Source organism: Malania oleifera, chromosome 12 (genome assembly GCF_029873635.1).
Source record: "Malania oleifera isolate guangnan ecotype guangnan chromosome 12, ASM2987363v1, whole genome shotgun sequence".
NCBI lineage: Eukaryota > Viridiplantae > Streptophyta > Magnoliopsida > Santalales > Ximeniaceae > Malania > Malania oleifera.
The window spans coordinates 65,103,197-65,119,654 of record NC_080428.1 but is presented as its reverse complement, the minus strand read 5'-3'; the positions used below and the strand labels follow the sequence as shown (position 1 = coordinate 65,119,654).

Sequence of the window (16,458 nt, the reverse complement as noted above, 5' to 3'; positions counted from 1 at the left end):
GACAATCTTAAAAAGCACCCCAAATCAACAAATAAATTGAGAGCAAAATATACAATCCAGACAGGGATGAAGTGACCAAAGTCCATTAGGGAATTAAAACCAAACTATAAATATCAAGCTTGCACCAACAGAGTGCCAAGACGTATTTACAGTCTTACTGACTGGACTTTCATGAAACAAGGCATGGCTCAAAGAAAACAAAAATATTGATTATAAAGGTCTATTAATGACTAGAAGTCTTGTTGTGAATGAAGGCCACACCACAAGGAACGGATAGATAAATATTGGTTCCTTAAAATGAGTTGCCAATTCGAGAACCAACATAAAACTCTTCAGTAAGACAATATATATATATCTGCTTGGTTTGGAGTTCCAGACTATGAGCAATCGACAAAAGGGAATTACTTGGGGCCAATGTCCTTCAGGGCACAGATCTGCTCCTCTCCCATGGCACACATTACAGAGACAACAAGGTCTTTTCCATCAGCAAATCCATCTTTGATCTGCATTTAGTCAAAATTGGAGACATGATTATTAGAAATTGAAATACCAATGTCATTATTCACAAAGTTGAAATAGTGATGACAGCGATTTGCAAAACAATCATATTAAGTCAATGCAAGCAATATTAGAGCACGAATCCCATATGAGAGCATTAATTGGACACTTATATTGCTTTAGTTCTAATATTTATATTAGGAGAAACAGAAACATTCCTAAGCTACACCTACTACTGCTAATAATGCACCTAGTAAACTTCTAAAGTAAAATATGCCCAATTGGGTCGAAGGGGTACAAAGTCATTCTCTATAATAGCTAAAAGCTGTTCACTCATATCCTAATTAGCAGCAGTCTCCTTCACCCCTCGCCGCTTTAAAACATAAAGAGGCCTTTGCTATATGAAAACTGTAGGTGTATTTTCCCTTTCAAATTTGTGTCTACAATGATGAGATGCTCAATAAGATCCTCTCTATCCTAGTGAGAAAGGATTTAATATCTCAGTTAATTGAAGAAAATGCCCTTAATCACGTGAATTGGAGAAAAAAGATAAATATAACCAATCCCACTTTGAGCTTGTTATTATTGTTGTGTTTAATTTCTCTCTTCAAACTCCCATAAAATTAGAAAACCAAATCTAGCTCAAAAGCACACCACCTTACATCAACTGACCTCTCCCAGAATTAAACATAAGTATTTTGTTGCAGTGACTGGAGATGCAGAACCTAGACCCACACTTCCTCTTACATTATTAACCAGTGTTTTAAAGGCATTCGTGACGCCCGCCTGATGCATTTTGAGTATAAAACACCCCAAGGCGTAACTTGAAAGGTGTAAATCCTAAAATGCGTATGCCTCAAGGGAGAATGCATACACATCAGGACAAAAGGCGCGCCTTTTAAGCGTCGTAAGGGAAGGCGTACACCTTTTGGGAGCAGCCTGATTTAAAATACTTACAAAAAAAAAAATTAAGTAAACAAAACTAAAAGGGCTTTGACGGGCATCAAAACCCCCCTTCGACGTTTCATCTCTCTCCGACGACCCCTTCGAACCTCTTGTCTCTTTCCAAGCTTGCGTCTGGCTTCAAAGACTCCTCCCAGCTTCTCGTCTCTCTCCTACGAGTCGATAACCCCTTCCAACCTCCCATCTCCTTGAACTAATTCAAGTATTCAACTCTCTCTCCAGCGTTGTTCGTAGCAGACTCTGCCAATGTCTCTAAAACTCAAGGTAAGCTGCAGCTGCTTTTGATTTGTTTCAGTTCACTTTTATACTATAGATAAATTTATTTTATTTAATAATTATTTAAAAAAATACAGTCCCAAAATGCTTACGCCTAAACGCCTTAAGGCTTACACCTCAACCACTTAAGGCTTACGCCACCTCGCAGAGGGTAAAATGCCTCCCCTTACCCCTGCGCCTTTTAAAACATTGTTATTTACACATCCAAGGGAAACAAAGGGATATCTAAGCACTGTGTCTTCATAAACTACCATATTCAAAGTTACCACAAAACATAGAAACAGCTCAGTAGTAAAGTCAGATTACAAATATAACTAGAGATCAGCAGGAGAATGATGCTGTAAAAAAGGAATCAACACCTTCTTGACAACACCAATCCTCCAACAACAACCCCCCCGCCCCAAAAAAAAGAGAAAAACCAACAAAAGGAAAAGGGAAAAGAAAGGGCAAACAAAAATCAATGGAAATAATTTTTTTTTTAAAAGTGGAAGGAATTCTCATCAACTGACCTGCGAGAGCAGATTGTCATCAGTTGGAAGCCTCAGATCATCTTTAGTATTACCACTCTCAGTCAGCAGACTGACCTGGAACATTGAAACATCAACCAGCCCATTAAACTAAATTCTGGCAGAACCAACCAGCCAATCAAGCAAGGGAAAGTAAGAATATACAAATCCATCCTCAGATATATCAATCAGCTGGTAATCAGTACGGTTGACATGGGGAACCTGCAATGTAAAGCACAGAATTTAACTTCTAGGAAAAATTAGTGAGCAAAATGCAGCAAACTAGAATAACACAAACAAAAACGAAAAAACTAATCCAAGTAAGATCATACATCACAGTTGTGGGAGGAGGGCACAATATCTTCAAGTTTTTTTCCATTGAAGATGTCAATTCCAACAAAGTGACACTTGGCATGGCCGTGCTTGCCAGTTTTAGAAGTTGAAACCTCCACAACCTGTTGTCAACAAAGAGACTTCAGAACAGGACTACATTTAATCCTCAAAACAGGCAAATACATGGGAATCAGGATAGGCAAATATTTGGCCTTCCTCAGAACAAAATTGTAGGAATATTCACCAAATAACTCGTGGTGATCAAGTAACAAAGACAAGGGGAACCTTTTTGCATGGGCGAACAAAACATCTGAGGGCTGCTTAACTGATTGAATAATAGAGAAAATACAGACATGAAAATAGAATTGCATGCCAGATTTGGCTTCTGCTGGTTTGTGAACCTAACTAATAGAAGAAGGACTACCGACCACAAACTGCATCACGAGCGCAAGGCATATTAAAGTACTAAATTTTTGCCTTCTCATGTACCATATTCAGTTTAATATATTGAAGAAAACAACAAAGACACAAAGCATAAGTGCTTCTATTCTCCAAGAAAAGACAGGCACACTATTGTTTCTTTGCCACATGCCGCCCCACTCTCCGCTGACCCCACAACTTCATGAAAAAACATACAGAGCCACCATAAAAACATATTAAAGATATGCTGGTCAAAACCAGCACAAAACCAGAAAACACACAGAGCCACCAGCACAAAACCAGAAAACATTTCTCACAAATTTTCAGCTTTTAGGAGTAGTTACCCAGTCTTAAAGGAATAAAAATCAATTGTCGACCTATGAACAGTAGTTTAGTCATGGTTCAGCAAAACTAACAGCAGATCCGAAAATAAACCTCCCTCTTTTTCCTATCCAACGCCTTTCCCCAATCACAACCCCCTCCAAAAAAAAACCAAAGCCTCCTCATGCGGGTGTGTTGCAATGTCATTGATTTTAATTTTCAAGCACGTCACTCCTAAGGATTAAATGAACATTTTACTCTATTTTCCTAATACACGGTAATGACTAGCAGACCAGCAGCCGCCGCTGCTGTTCACGGCTCCTCTTTGGCTGCTCCTCTCCTCTCTCTTTTTAATGCTTCTACATGACCCCAGCTACCCTAACTAATAGCAGACCAGCAGCCCCTGCTGCTGCTCACGGTTGGTCACGGCTCCTCTTAGAGAATACCCTAAACTCACACACTCGAAACCTCCTCCTGCAGCTTACTGCTGCTGCTGTTCGCCCTAAGACAGCCCATAACAAAAAACCCAAAGTTGCTCTTCTTCTTGGTGCTATGCGACCCTAAAACCCCAAAACAGCAGCCTCTTATTGCTGCTACTCACGGCATTAATGAAGCCCTCTAATCTTTCTTACAAATGAAACTACCCAAACTCCAACTTTTCATTTCATAAGATCCGTGTCAGCTGGAACATCATCTTGAAGTTCCGCATCAGCAAGTACAAACCCTACAAATTATCAACATGTTACGGATTCAGGAGCAATTAAGACCAACAAACATCAAATGCCCTAGACGCTCGGAGAGTGAAAAAAAAGAAGATGAAAAATCCAACATCATGTGAATAACTAAACCTCCCAAATCAGAAAACCTAACAATCAAACCGAACAAATCCAAGATCTACACAGCCCTGGAACTCCAGATTCAACGGGGCATCAAAACAAAATAAGAAACAAATAAAGGAGACGCAAAAACAAATCAAAAAACGAATATCAAACCTTGCAAGGCCTGTTTTTTATCACAATGTAACCATTCTTGCGAATGGTACCAGCCTGCTGAGGAAATGTCTTCGAAGCTCCCGCATCGGCCTTCGACTCGAAGTGGTGCTCCTCGTCCGACATGGCTCTCGCAAAGCTTCGAATGAGAAGAAGGGAAGAAGTACACGAGACACAGAGAACCAGAAGAGAGGGAGAGGGAGAGGGAGAGGAGTTTTACATATAGGCTTATCTCTCTGCGTGAATAAAGGTGTCTAGGGTTTCCAATTTCAGGAAAAAGAAACATATATTTGACGCAGCGCCGCATGTGTATACAGATGCGGCTGTGGGCATCCGCCACGTGCACTTCTGGCGGCTGTTTCTCGGGCCGACTGTGTGGGTGAGCTTCCTGATGGGAGCGGAGGGTGAGGTCGCGACGTAGGGGATAAAACCTCTTCCTGAAGATCCGGATGGATCTGAGCCGTTAAATTCGCAAAATAGGGAACGTTGGATTTGGATGAATGTCTTCAGGGTTGCGTTGGAAGGACGCTGATGAGCGACGACACCCGCACACGTGGGCTCCGCCGGCCAACTTGCCTCCTGCTGTGAAGATTCTGCAGTAGAGCGTGGAAACCTGTTTTTTTTTTTTATTAAAAAAAAAAAAAGTGAAATTACAGAAAGCCCCTGAATGGTTTGACCTTAATAGGGGGCTATCTTGTAATTTTACACTTGCATAGGAATATTTAATGCTCGTGTTTAAATTATGTAATTAGTCATAATAAAGAAAAAAATAATGAGAACAGTAGTACAATAATAAGAAAAGCATAATAACTTTTAATTTTGTATCCAGAGTATTAATTTTAAGTTTTGAATTTGAATTTATGTGAATTTAGAGAAAAAATAATATAAAAATATATATTTTTAACTTCACTCAAATCTAAATATAATATAAAAAATTCATACTTTCAAATATTACTTAATAATATTCTATTCTAATAATTATGATAATAAATCATAACAATAACAACTTTAATTATTTTTTACTCAGAACAATTTGAATGAACTAAACAATCAAATGGTTCCTTCAACATTTTATGCTATAAATATTTGGCAGGTTTGAGTTTTAGGGATTATGATTTTTTGTTTAAAATTATATTTTAGTATTTAAATAAAAAATGGTAGAACGATGGATCCATTATTCCAGTGGATTAGTTGAGTATCCAAAAAGTTTTAGACACCATTATTTAATTTAATTTTTTTAAAAAAAACATTAGGGCATTTTCAAGTGAATTTAGTTGGTATTGTATGATGCTTCATTTTTTATTTTGAAGTTAAAAAAAAAAACCACTTTTGGATTTAGAGTGTGAATAAAGTTTGTTATAAAATTGTACTTTAAAAAAAAAAATTGATGGTCGAATATGCCTACCCATACAAACCACTTGAATAGGGGGACTTTCCCTAGCGAGAGGTAGATTAGGTTTGTCATAGATCAAACCCTAATTAGGAGGCAAAGTCAAATTTGTAGATGCAGACACATCTCTCATGTACAAACCAGATGACCATATGAAGATGTTTCGTAAAATGACCTGCTTAGGTAGAACAATTAGACAATTCTATCCATATAGCATAACTACAAATGCACAATTTCACCCACCTAGTACAATAAAAAAATTTACTCTTATTTTGTACGGAGTCCATCATTCACCCATTGTAATTGGAGTAGTGGACCACTATTCATTATATATTTTTTATTTTATTTTCAAAGAAAGTTCATAATGAAAACTCCCACAACAGTAATCATTTATCTTAAAATGTTCATCGATTTAAGGATATTTTAGAATTAAAAATTTTAATATGTTAAAAATGATATTAATCCTATATTTAGTTTGCGAAATGTCTATTCTTAAAAATATTTTAGTAATAATAAATTAGTTATATAAGAAATTATATTGATATCATAAAATAAATAATAATAATGTCAAAGTCACATAATTAATAATTATTTTTGAAGTTTATTTTTTTATACTATACATTAAATAAAATAATGAAAAACTTATAAAGATTAACTATTATTTTTTAAAAATTTTTATAATATTTTATTTCATCCTAAAGGATAGTTATTTTGCGAATCAAAATGAGCCATAAAATTAAAAGGAGATTGTGCATCTTAGAAATAATTTTATATAGTTCTATGGTGACTTATTTTTTTTTAGCTTAGGACTGTCACATTAAAAGTTTTAGCCTAGGTCAATTTACGAGCAACAGCAGATTACAACAATTAGGAGGAAAACGACGTCGTTTGCCACTAGCCAGTGCCAGTGCCAGTGCCAACGTTCCACAGTCGTAAATTGCAGTCCTAAATCCTCTGATGCTTCAACTTTCAGCACTGGGAAGAAACTCGTTCCTGAGGCGAGGGAGGCTGCGACTCTGTGAGTAGGCAGGCACTTCCTAGAATTTCCCCAATCTGAGGAGGGTCGGGAAATCGCGAGCATGGCGATTGCAGGAGATGCGAGGGTGTCTGTGACTCTGGGCACTCATCGGGCATACCCTCTTCGAAAATCTCTGCCCCCATCAAAGGTGCTTCAACTCTGAACCCCAACCCAGTTCATTCATATATAATCTCTTAGCGTTGTGCCTTAATTCGTTCTAGATTCACGCAATTTTTCCAATTATTGCTCAATACTCCGTTTGATTGCCGAGAAAACTCGAAAAAAAGAAAGGAAATGCCAAATTCGATTGCTATTCTTTTCTATATTTCTGAAATTCCTCTGAAAACGACCTAGCATCTAGTACAGTTTGCCCCAGATAAATTTAGGGTTTGTTTTGCAAGGTGTGAAGTACATGGATTTCTATGCGGACCATATTTATTTTTGTTCTATGTGATCTTATCGTAGACGGTGCTTGCTAAGTAGGTCTGTGTGGTTTTGTAAAATTATTAGGGGCGTGTGTTCTTGGCTTATGATGTTCTTGCTTGATGGGTAAGTTTCCACACTTTGTAGCCGATGCCTGGGGTCAGAAAGGACCCGCGTAGGCTGATAGAACTGCCAACACAGCCCTCGAATTTCCAGCAATGAAAAAAATTTCATTTGAGGGATTTTCTTCTTACCATTTCTATTCGTTTGTGTCAAAATTATGTATGGCTACGTAGAACACAGTGAATGAAAGCACTTGAGGAATATGGAATGATGCATTGCACACTGCACACACCTTAAGTTGGTCCTTTCTTTCAGGTTTAGCTTGGATGAACATTCATCTAGGTTTTAAATTTTGGTGCCTACTGTTGCGTTTCTGTTCTGCACGTCATTCAATGATTTGATAGAGAATTGAGTGGCACTACATACTTGAATGGCAATTTCCAATTGTATTTTCCATCTGCATTTGCTTTCTTGATCACCAGAGATTCGCATCTTAAAAGGACACTTATCTTGTTCCGCTAGGAAACCCATTCTGATGACTTTTCAACATGCTTTGTGTACTCATTTGCTATTTTGGTTAATCTTTTTTCCTTTTTTTCCTTTTTCATTTCAACAATTTCTGTCCGCGGACTTCATTCTTTGCCCATTTGTGATCATAACTTTTGGTGTAAACCATAAGGTTTGTAATATATTTAATAAAAGTGGATTCTGCAAAATAAGCTTGCAAAACACCCCAAATGACCAGGTTTGCTGTTCAGTTCTATGTTTAGACAAATCTTTCAACCACCTTTCATTTCACCACCTCAAAAATTAATAAGTTTGCCTACAAGTTCTACATTAGATGAGTATGATGACCATCCTTTTCCTTTTCTCACTGCATAGTCCATTCTTTTCATCCATCTGGGCAGGACTTTTCAGATTTATTTTGAGTTGCGCCTGACTTTTTTGTCTTCCAAGATTCTGTGCAGTTGCTGTTATAAGCTGTTATATAAGTCTTAGGATGCTAGCTCACGGGTTAAGTCTTTTGGAAATTCTCTACAGTGCTTATCCAAAAGAAAGGGTATTGTAGGCTTTCTTACTAGGGTTTATCAAAAAAGAAGGGGCATAGTAGGCTTTCTTACCAGTATTGATTTGTGTGTGGAGTAGGTGATTCATAGAATTTTGCCACGGTTATTTTGTGTTCCTATGCTGGCCTTTTTTAGAACTTAAAGTTGTGGATTTTTTGTAGAGAAATGAAACACCTAATTCTATTCGTAATGGTTAGTATTCATTTTATTGGAGTGTGGTCAGCTGTTCCAAGTTCCAACCACCTTTTGTGTATGAAATCATTGTGCATCCTTCTCATCAGCCCTTTTTTAACCCTCCTAAACAAATGTGACCATAATAAAGATAATATCTAGAAAAGATAATTCCATTTTTCCTATTTAGTACCTAGTCTGAATCTACTATTGTGATGCCAATTTCACATTTTCCCAAGCAAATTTTGCATTTTTGATTAATATTTGTCGAAGCCCACATTGTATGTTCATTGAATAATTCTTCTATTATATTTTTCTTTTGATCCCATTCAACACTGATTATTAAATAATCACCCTGCGCTATCACTCTCAATCTAGGAATGAAGAACATATTAGCGAGATAGTTGTGGATTTTTATTTGGTTGTTCATGTGTTTTAATTTTGCTCATTACATCCAAAATAAATTTCATCTACCAGTTGTATGGCTATTCTTCTTGTTCTCCGCCCATTTTAATCGCCTACTGCATTGAATTTGATTAGAATAAACTTTTTTTGAGTTAGTATGTCAATCCATTCATATAACAATGATAATATTGTGAAATCACGCCCTAATATCATGTGAGAACACAACGAATTTACATGGTGCGACAATGTACCTACATCCACGGAGCCCATGCACAATTTCCACTATATTATCGAACGAAAATTATCTTGGGATTTTAACCCTTGGTCACAAATATGTATATATAGCCCCATGTAAAAATCTCAAAATACCCTCATATGACAACATAATTACACTATCCCTGTCTTAAACAAAATGTAGGCCGGGGGGGGGGCGAAGACAAGGAGGTATGGAAACATCGCACTTGTAACAAACTTTAAGTGGATAAATTCTTCTGAATATGAGTCATAACTCAACAAGATATTCACCTCCTTAGAGCTTTTAGATATGTACCTCCACCTAAAGTTACACATTACTAATTCAGCAACTAATAAGATGGAGTAAGTTCAAGCAATGTTAGGACTTCTCCTTAGTAACAACTTTTATCAAAATATCAACTACATATTTTTTTGTAGCCAACTTATCCCTTTGAATCTCATTAACACCAATCAACTTTCGTATCTTGTTATATCTGACCATAATGTGCTTTGTTCTAACATGATAGATTTAATCATTGTTAAGTGAATTACACTCTGACTGTCACAAAGTAAATGCATAGTCTGCTACTCTATGCTAAGTTCAACTACGAATCCCTTCAACCACTTAGCTTCTTTTGCAGCCTCAGTCATTGCTATATACTCCATTTCAGTGGTTGATAATGCAATAGCTAACTGTAATATGGATTTAAAACAAATAGAGACGCCTGCCATAGTGTGGCGAAGACAAGGAGGTATGGAAACATCGCACTTGTAACAAACTTTAAGTGGATAAATTCTTCTGAATATGAGTCATAACTCAACAAGATATTCACCTCCTTAGAGCTTTTAGATATGTACCTCCACCTAAAGTTACACATTACTAATTCAGCAACTAATAAGATGGAGTAAGTTCAAGCAATGTTAGGACTTCTCCTTAGTAACAACTTTTATCAAAATATCAACTACATATTTTTTTGTAGCCAACTTATCCCTTTGAATCTCATTAACACCAATCAACTTTCGTATCTTGTTATATCTGACCATAATGTGCTTTGTTCTAACATGATAGATTTAATCATTGTTAAGTGAATTACACTCTGACTGTCACAAAGTAAATGCATAGTCTGCTACTCTATGCTAAGTTCAACTACCAATCCCTTCAATCACTTAGCTTCTTTTGCAGCCTCAGTCATTGCTATATACTCCATTTCAGTGGTTGATAATGCAATAGCTAACTGTAATATGGATTTAAAACAAATAGAGACGCCTGCCATAGTGTGCACGTAACTTGTTATGGACCTTATGTCTTCCTACATAATCTACATCAACAAATTCCTTTACTAAAGTTGAATCTTGTCTTGTACCTAATTGAATGATGCCAAAATTTATGGTGCCTTTCGAGTACCTAAAGACCTACTTCAAAGCACTCTAATGCTCCTTGCTTGAATTTTCCATAAATTACTCATCATACTAATTGTATGTGTAAGATCTAGATGGATACAAACCATGTCATATATTAAGAAACTCACTACATTGATATATGGTACCCTTGACATTTCCTCCACATCCTCCTTTGATTATGGACATTGTATTAAAATTAGTTTGAAATGCTTTGCCAATGGGGATGACATTGGCTTGGAGATTGCTTATACTAAATCTCTCTAACACCTTCTATGTGTAAGCTTTTTAAGATACCCAAAACTTTTGATTTTTCTTGTCTCTTCATATTTCCATCCCAAGGATCTTTGCAACTCCAAGATCCATCATTTCAAATTCCTTTCTTAATAAGTATTTTCAACCATCGATGTCACGGATATTCCTTGCAATAGACAACATATCATCAACATATAATAGTAGAAGGATAAATAAACCATCAGATAGAATTCTAAAATAAATACAACAATCATACTAACAGTGGGTATATCCAATACTGATTATGTATGAATTGAAGTGTTTGTACCCTTACTTTGGTGATTGCTTTAGACCAATGTTTTAAAAGGCAAAGTCGTAAGATGAGAAGTTTTATCTTTATGAGGCGAGTCGTAAGCCTTAAGGCGTTGGGGTATAAGCCTTTTAAGAATTTTGTTTTTAGATGACAATATGTAAATAAATTACACATATTTAAAATAAATAAAAAATGAAGAAAATCACAAATATAATGTACAAAAAATAAAATATAAATTGCAAACTACTTGTTAGCCATTCAAAAATTGCTAACTTGAATTTATTATGCAAATCATGTTAAGAGATAGTTGTAACTTAACAAAGTTCAAATTATTTTCAAGATCTAAGAATCAACACTCAATTATTTTGAAAAGTTGAGGTTCAAAAGTTTAAAAATAAATTTATATTATGACATTCCTTTCCAATAAACATGGAGTTAAAGTTTTCAAGCCAAATCTAACTTGAGAATCACACACTCAAAATGCGTAAGCCTTGACTAAAAAGGCGCAAAAGGTGTGCTTTTTTGTATAAATGCATAAGTCTTAGCATGCAATGCTTTAGCCTTTTTGTGATTTGGTATTTTAGATTGAGCTTCAAGGCATTTTAGGTATGCCTTGCTTCGAGGCGAGCCTCGTTTGAGCCTTTTAAAACATTGCTTCATACTGTACAATGATTTTCTCAACCTGCAAACATAATTCTCCTTTTTAGGTTTGAAACCTTTCGACTGCTCCATATAAATTTGTTTCTCGAAGCCACAATGAAGAAATATTGTTTTAACATCCAACTGCCCTTAACTCCAAATCAAATTGAGCTACCATGACTACTAAAAATTCAAATGGAGGTATATCAGACAATTAGAGAGAACACCTAATCATAGTATCCTTTCCCTATGAGAGTACCTTTTTACCACTAATTTGGCCTTGAATCGTTTGCCATCTCTTTATGAAATATCATCTTTCTTCTTAAACAACCATTTGCATCCTACTACTTTCCTTCCTTTAGGAAGTTCCAATCCGATTTTTATGCAAAAACTCCACCTCTTCCATCATAGCTTCCCTCCACCTCTCTGGACTTGACATTGCATCTTAGAAAGAACTTAGATCTCCACTACCACTAACTAGAGCAAACGAGTCTATATCCTCAAATCCATACCTTTGTGATTCATGAGTAATGATTTGGGTCTATCTATAGCTACACTATGTTCATTTGACCGCTATTGATCATGCTACTCAGTTGAGGGCACCTTTGGTGCTAGTCCTGTAGTCTTACCAAGCTCCACCTTCATCTTTAGTCCCTTCTTGTTAACATTACTGCTTTATCCATCTTCTTTGTACTTCAACTTGGATGCCTCATTAAACACCACATCTTTGCTCGTAAATACGTTCTTGTTCTCTGAATTTGACAACTTGAACCCTTTAATCTCTTTTTCATAGCTAGTGGAAATGCACCTCTTGGATTTAGGGTCTAGTTTGGATATAAGCTCACTAGGATTATGAGCGTATGCTAGACAACAAAAGATCCTCAATATAGAGTGGTTAACCTCTTGACTTGTCCAAACTTTCCCGGCCACTTTACTGTTTAGGTTCGTAGAAGATGGCCTATTAATAATATAATAGATTGCACTAGTTGCATCTATTTAGGCAATTTTGCATGTAGTTTCATACTTCTAGCCTTCTTAAACAAGATCATGTTCATCCTTTTAGCCACCCCATTCTACTGCAAAGTCTGACAAAATTGTTAAATGTCTGACAATTCCCTTAGACCTGCAAAAGTTCAGAAACTCATTAGACTTGTCCTCTAGTCCATTAATAATATCTCTGACTTTTCTGTCTATTTCTTAACCTCTACCCTCCATTGCTTGAATTTGGATAATATCTTTGACTTTTCCTTATCCAAAGCTTCCTAGAGTAGTCATTGTTGAAGCTAACAAAATATTGAGCTCTGTTCCTAGTTGGTACTCTTGTTGGTCCCCAAACGTCATTGTGAACATAACCTAAAATGCTTTTGCTCTTCTAGGAGGACAACATAAATTTCACTTTGCACTGTTTACCCAAAACATAATACTTGCAAAAATCAACTATGTACTCCTTCAACCCTTTTAATAATTTCCCCTGAACATAGGCACATATTCCAGAGCATAGTGTCAACGGTGTTGGTACCCAATGAAGTGACTACTACACTACCATAAATGTACTTTTTAATAGCTGATATAGATTGTGATCGACTTAATTATCCTTCATAACTAACATAGAACCCTTTGACACCTATAGGATCCACGTCCCAGATTCGTTGAAAGTCTATGCAAAGTCTTTTCTAAGTAATCTAGAAAAAGCAATTCTTCTTCAAAAGACTAAGTAACCTAGAGAAAGCAGATTCTCCTTCGATTCTAAAACATGTCTAACATTTTGAATGTTTTATTAATGCCATCAAGCATTCTAACTTTCATAGTATCAATGCCAATTACAGGATAAAGATGATCATCCCCAAGAACTACTTACCCACCATCACATTTCTTGTAGGTATCAAACCACTCTCTATACGAACAATATTGAAAGGAGCAACCAGAGTTCATAGTCTAAGTATCCTGAAAAGAATTGTTACCTGAAGCAGTAAGTTTGAGTTCTTCATCATCTGAATTATTTGCCACCACACTTTCAAAGCTTAATTGTTTGTTTTTCTTGTCTGCCTCTTTCTCCCAAAGAGGACAATTCCCTCGGCAATGCCCATTTTGTTTACACTTGAAGCACTCAATGTTCTTGGCATTGATCTAGACTTCAATGTACCCCTCTACTTACACTTCTCCTTGGATCTCCCTATCCTATGCTCAGCCTTGGAAACCGAGCCCTCTAATTCATGGTCCTCTTGGTTGAGTCTCTTAGCTTAAGGAACTCCAAAAACTCTTCATAGCATAGAATGGATTTCTCGTACAATAGTGTCATAGCCAAGTGTTCAAATGAAGAAGGAAAAGAAGATACAACATCAATACTTTATCTTCACCTTCTATCCTCACATCCACTTTGAGCAAATCGCTGTGAGTCTTATTGAACTGATTTATATGCTAATTTAGATCTCCACCCTTAGGCATATTGCTCTTCGACATAAACAAGCTCAATTTCGTTCATAAACCCTTGACAATTTTCTCCTCTTATCACATTGAATACAATAGAATCTGTCAAATAGGATCAGACAGTACTGAAGGCAATCTGTTCTAACTCTATCCAATCATCATCGTCCATCTTCTTCAGTTTCTCTCCTATTAAAGCCCTTTAAACGTTTCGTTGATCAAATAGATCTGTTGCTCGCATCTGTCACAAGTTAAAGTCTCCTTTACCATCAAACTTGTTGAGTATGATCTTCACCTTACTCATCCTTGCTGTGATCAAAATGCAAACCTTAGAAAACCGTAGCACGAACCTAGTGCTTTGATACCAATTGTTATGAACTTGCACCCTAAGATTACACACACAGAGCAATACAAAAAAAGACAAATCAAAAGAGAAGAAGAACATAATGAATTTATGTGGTTCAGCAGTGTGCCTTTATCCACGAAGCCCCTGCAATTTCCGCTATACTATAAAATGAAAACAGCCTTAGAATTTTAACCCTTGGTTACGAAATTGTATATATAGCCTCCACATGGAAATCCCAAAATGTCCTCATGTAATAACATAATTACACTATGCCCTGACCCAAATATACTGTACTGTACCATGGGGAACGAAGCCTCCCCCCAGCATCCCCCTGCAAGGAAGCCTGTAGGGCTCTTGAGCTCTCCATGCAAAATCCTCCACTTTTAACAGACTTCAAGTGATAAATGTCTTGAATATGAACCATAACTCAACAAATAACATGGTGTGCTTGTTGAAGCAAAGAGGTTTAAACAGTAGCCAAATCTGATCCCAGGAGGTTGTGTATGGTAACCAAAGGTGTAGTTGGGTGAGGGCCCACATGATATTCAGTAATTTCATTCTGCCTAAAAGGAGAAATGAGGTTCCTCGAGGGGGAAGGGGTTTGACGTCATACCATCCCATCTCAGATGTCTAGAGATTTTAATTTTTCATTCTTGCCTATTCCCCTCCCCCCCCCCCCCCCACCCCCCCACCCAATATCCTACAGGCTACAACCTCTCAATAAATCAAGTGGTTATCAAATTCTGGAATTGAAATGTCAGAATGGTACATACTGAATCCTCCAGCTGAGTCTCATTTGCCATCATTTCCATTCTTCTTGTTCCTATGTAGTCTTTAACTTGTTTGACACCCTGCAAATGCATTTGTTTCTGTTTTTCAGTCAGCAAATGCTTGGGAATACTAAATGGTAGGACCTTTGTCAGCATTGTTTTTTTTTTAACTCAATTCTAGTTCTAAAAATGATATCATACATGCAGTTAAAAAAATAAAGTGAGGTGATTTAAATTGCCATCTTCAAAATAAAGTGAAGTGATTTTGATTTAATTTTTTTTTTCAAACATGTGTTTTATTGCAGATAAATTTCACTGGTTTCCAAAATGGTGTATCTTGCTATAACGTTTGCAGCCATTTGAAACAGAATATTGGAATAATGGGGGAAAATAAGCTGCCTCCACGAGCTGTTAGTCAGGAAGCTGAGAGTTTCCTCCTAAATGCTATAAATTTGAACTTCTTTGAGCGGTTGAACTTGGCTTGGAAGATTGTGTTCCCTTCAGCAGCATCAAGGAGGAGCTCTAATGCAAGTATTGCCAAGCAGCGCCTAAAGATGATCCTTTTCTCTGATCGGTGTGCTGTTAGTGATGTTGCAAAGCAGAAAATCGTCAACAGCATCGTGCATGCCCTATCAGATTTTGTAGAAATAGAATCACAGGATAAAATCCAGCTTAGCGTGTCTACAGATTCGGGTCTCGGGACTGTTTATTCTGTCACAGTGCCTGTACGGCGGGTGAAGTCAGAATATCAGGAAGAGGAGGAGGTTGGAGCAATAACGAACATAGAGTACAGAGATACTGGGGAGAAATCTGGTTCTGTTGATGTCACTTTTGATTTCTTTATTCCAAGCAAAAATGGTTAATGAATTTCCATGTTTATGTTCAAAGAAAGGTGATGATCCCAGCAGGTCTAGTGTGGCCAGTGTCAGAATTCTTCCTTTATATGCTTGGATTTTTAGCTTGGTTGATGATCATGTATATATCTGTGAAACATCTTGCAAGGGACTTGCAGATTTTGCTACTTTGGAGTTTGCTTTTTAAACCAATGACTTTATAACTTGCAGTTTTGCTCGTGTAGTTGTGTCAGAGCGTGCGCACGCATGCAAAATGACATCAAATTGACTACTCTACAACCATTTTTGTGCCATTCATTCAGAACCTCTCTCCTCCATCAACACCCTGTGGTTATTTTCCAAAATTTTATCTAACACTACAGGTTAGGACTACGATCATTAAATAAAAAAATTTCTATGATTC

General features: G+C 36.7%; 2 protein-coding genes across 3 annotated transcripts; one reads left to right on the top strand and one right to left on the bottom strand.

Moving 5' to 3' along the window:
* Positions 1–13: 13 nt before the first annotated feature.
* LOC131143733 (eukaryotic translation initiation factor 5A) lies at positions 14–4,707 on the bottom strand. The gene is made up of 5 exons (XM_058092013.1): positions 4,310–4,707; positions 2,576–2,698; positions 2,409–2,465; positions 2,247–2,321; positions 14–503 (listed from the first exon to the last, which is right to left on the bottom strand). Exons 1-5 carry the CDS (start codon positions 4,430–4,432, stop codon positions 402–404), a joined length of 480 nt encoding a protein of 159 aa, XP_057947996.1. The 5' UTR covers positions 4,433–4,707; the 3' UTR covers positions 14–401.
* A 1,844-nt stretch (positions 4,708–6,551) lies between these two features.
* Positions 6,552–16,258, top strand: LOC131143732 (cell division topological specificity factor homolog, chloroplastic). 2 transcript variants are annotated; one of them, XM_058092011.1, is made up of 2 exons: positions 6,552–6,862; positions 15,507–16,258. In XM_058092011.1, exons 1-2 carry the CDS (start codon positions 6,776–6,778, stop codon positions 16,062–16,064), a joined length of 645 nt encoding a protein of 214 aa, XP_057947994.1. In that variant the 5' UTR covers positions 6,552–6,775; the 3' UTR covers positions 16,065–16,258. The 2 variants fall into 2 exon arrangements, with proteins under 2 accessions (XP_057947994.1, XP_057947995.1); XM_058092012.1 differs by having other exon boundaries at positions 6,598–6,862; positions 15,570–16,258.
* The last annotated feature ends 200 nt before the right edge of the window (positions 16,259–16,458 follow it).

Bases quoted from the DNA above. Each gene is read 5' to 3' on its own strand.
- LOC131143733 (XM_058092013.1), bottom strand. From the start codon at position 4,432: ATGTCGGACGAGGAGCACCACTTCGAGTCGAAGGCCGATGCGGGAGCT. The intron at 2,699-4,309 runs GTTTGATATTCG...TGTTGACAACAG, and splicing joins TAAAAAACAGGCCTTGCAAG to GTTGTGGAGGTTTCAACTTC. The intron at 504-2,246 runs GTCAGTTGATGA...GACTAAATGCAG, and splicing joins ATGACAATCTGCTCTCGCAG to ATCAAAGATGGATTTGCTGA.
- LOC131143732 (XM_058092011.1), top strand. From the start codon at position 6,776: ATGGCGATTGCAGGAGATGCGAGGGTGTCTGTGACTCTGGGCACTCAT. The intron at 6,863-15,506 runs GTGCTTCAACTC...GTTTTATTGCAG, and splicing joins AATCTCTGCCCCCATCAAAG to ATAAATTTCACTGGTTTCCA.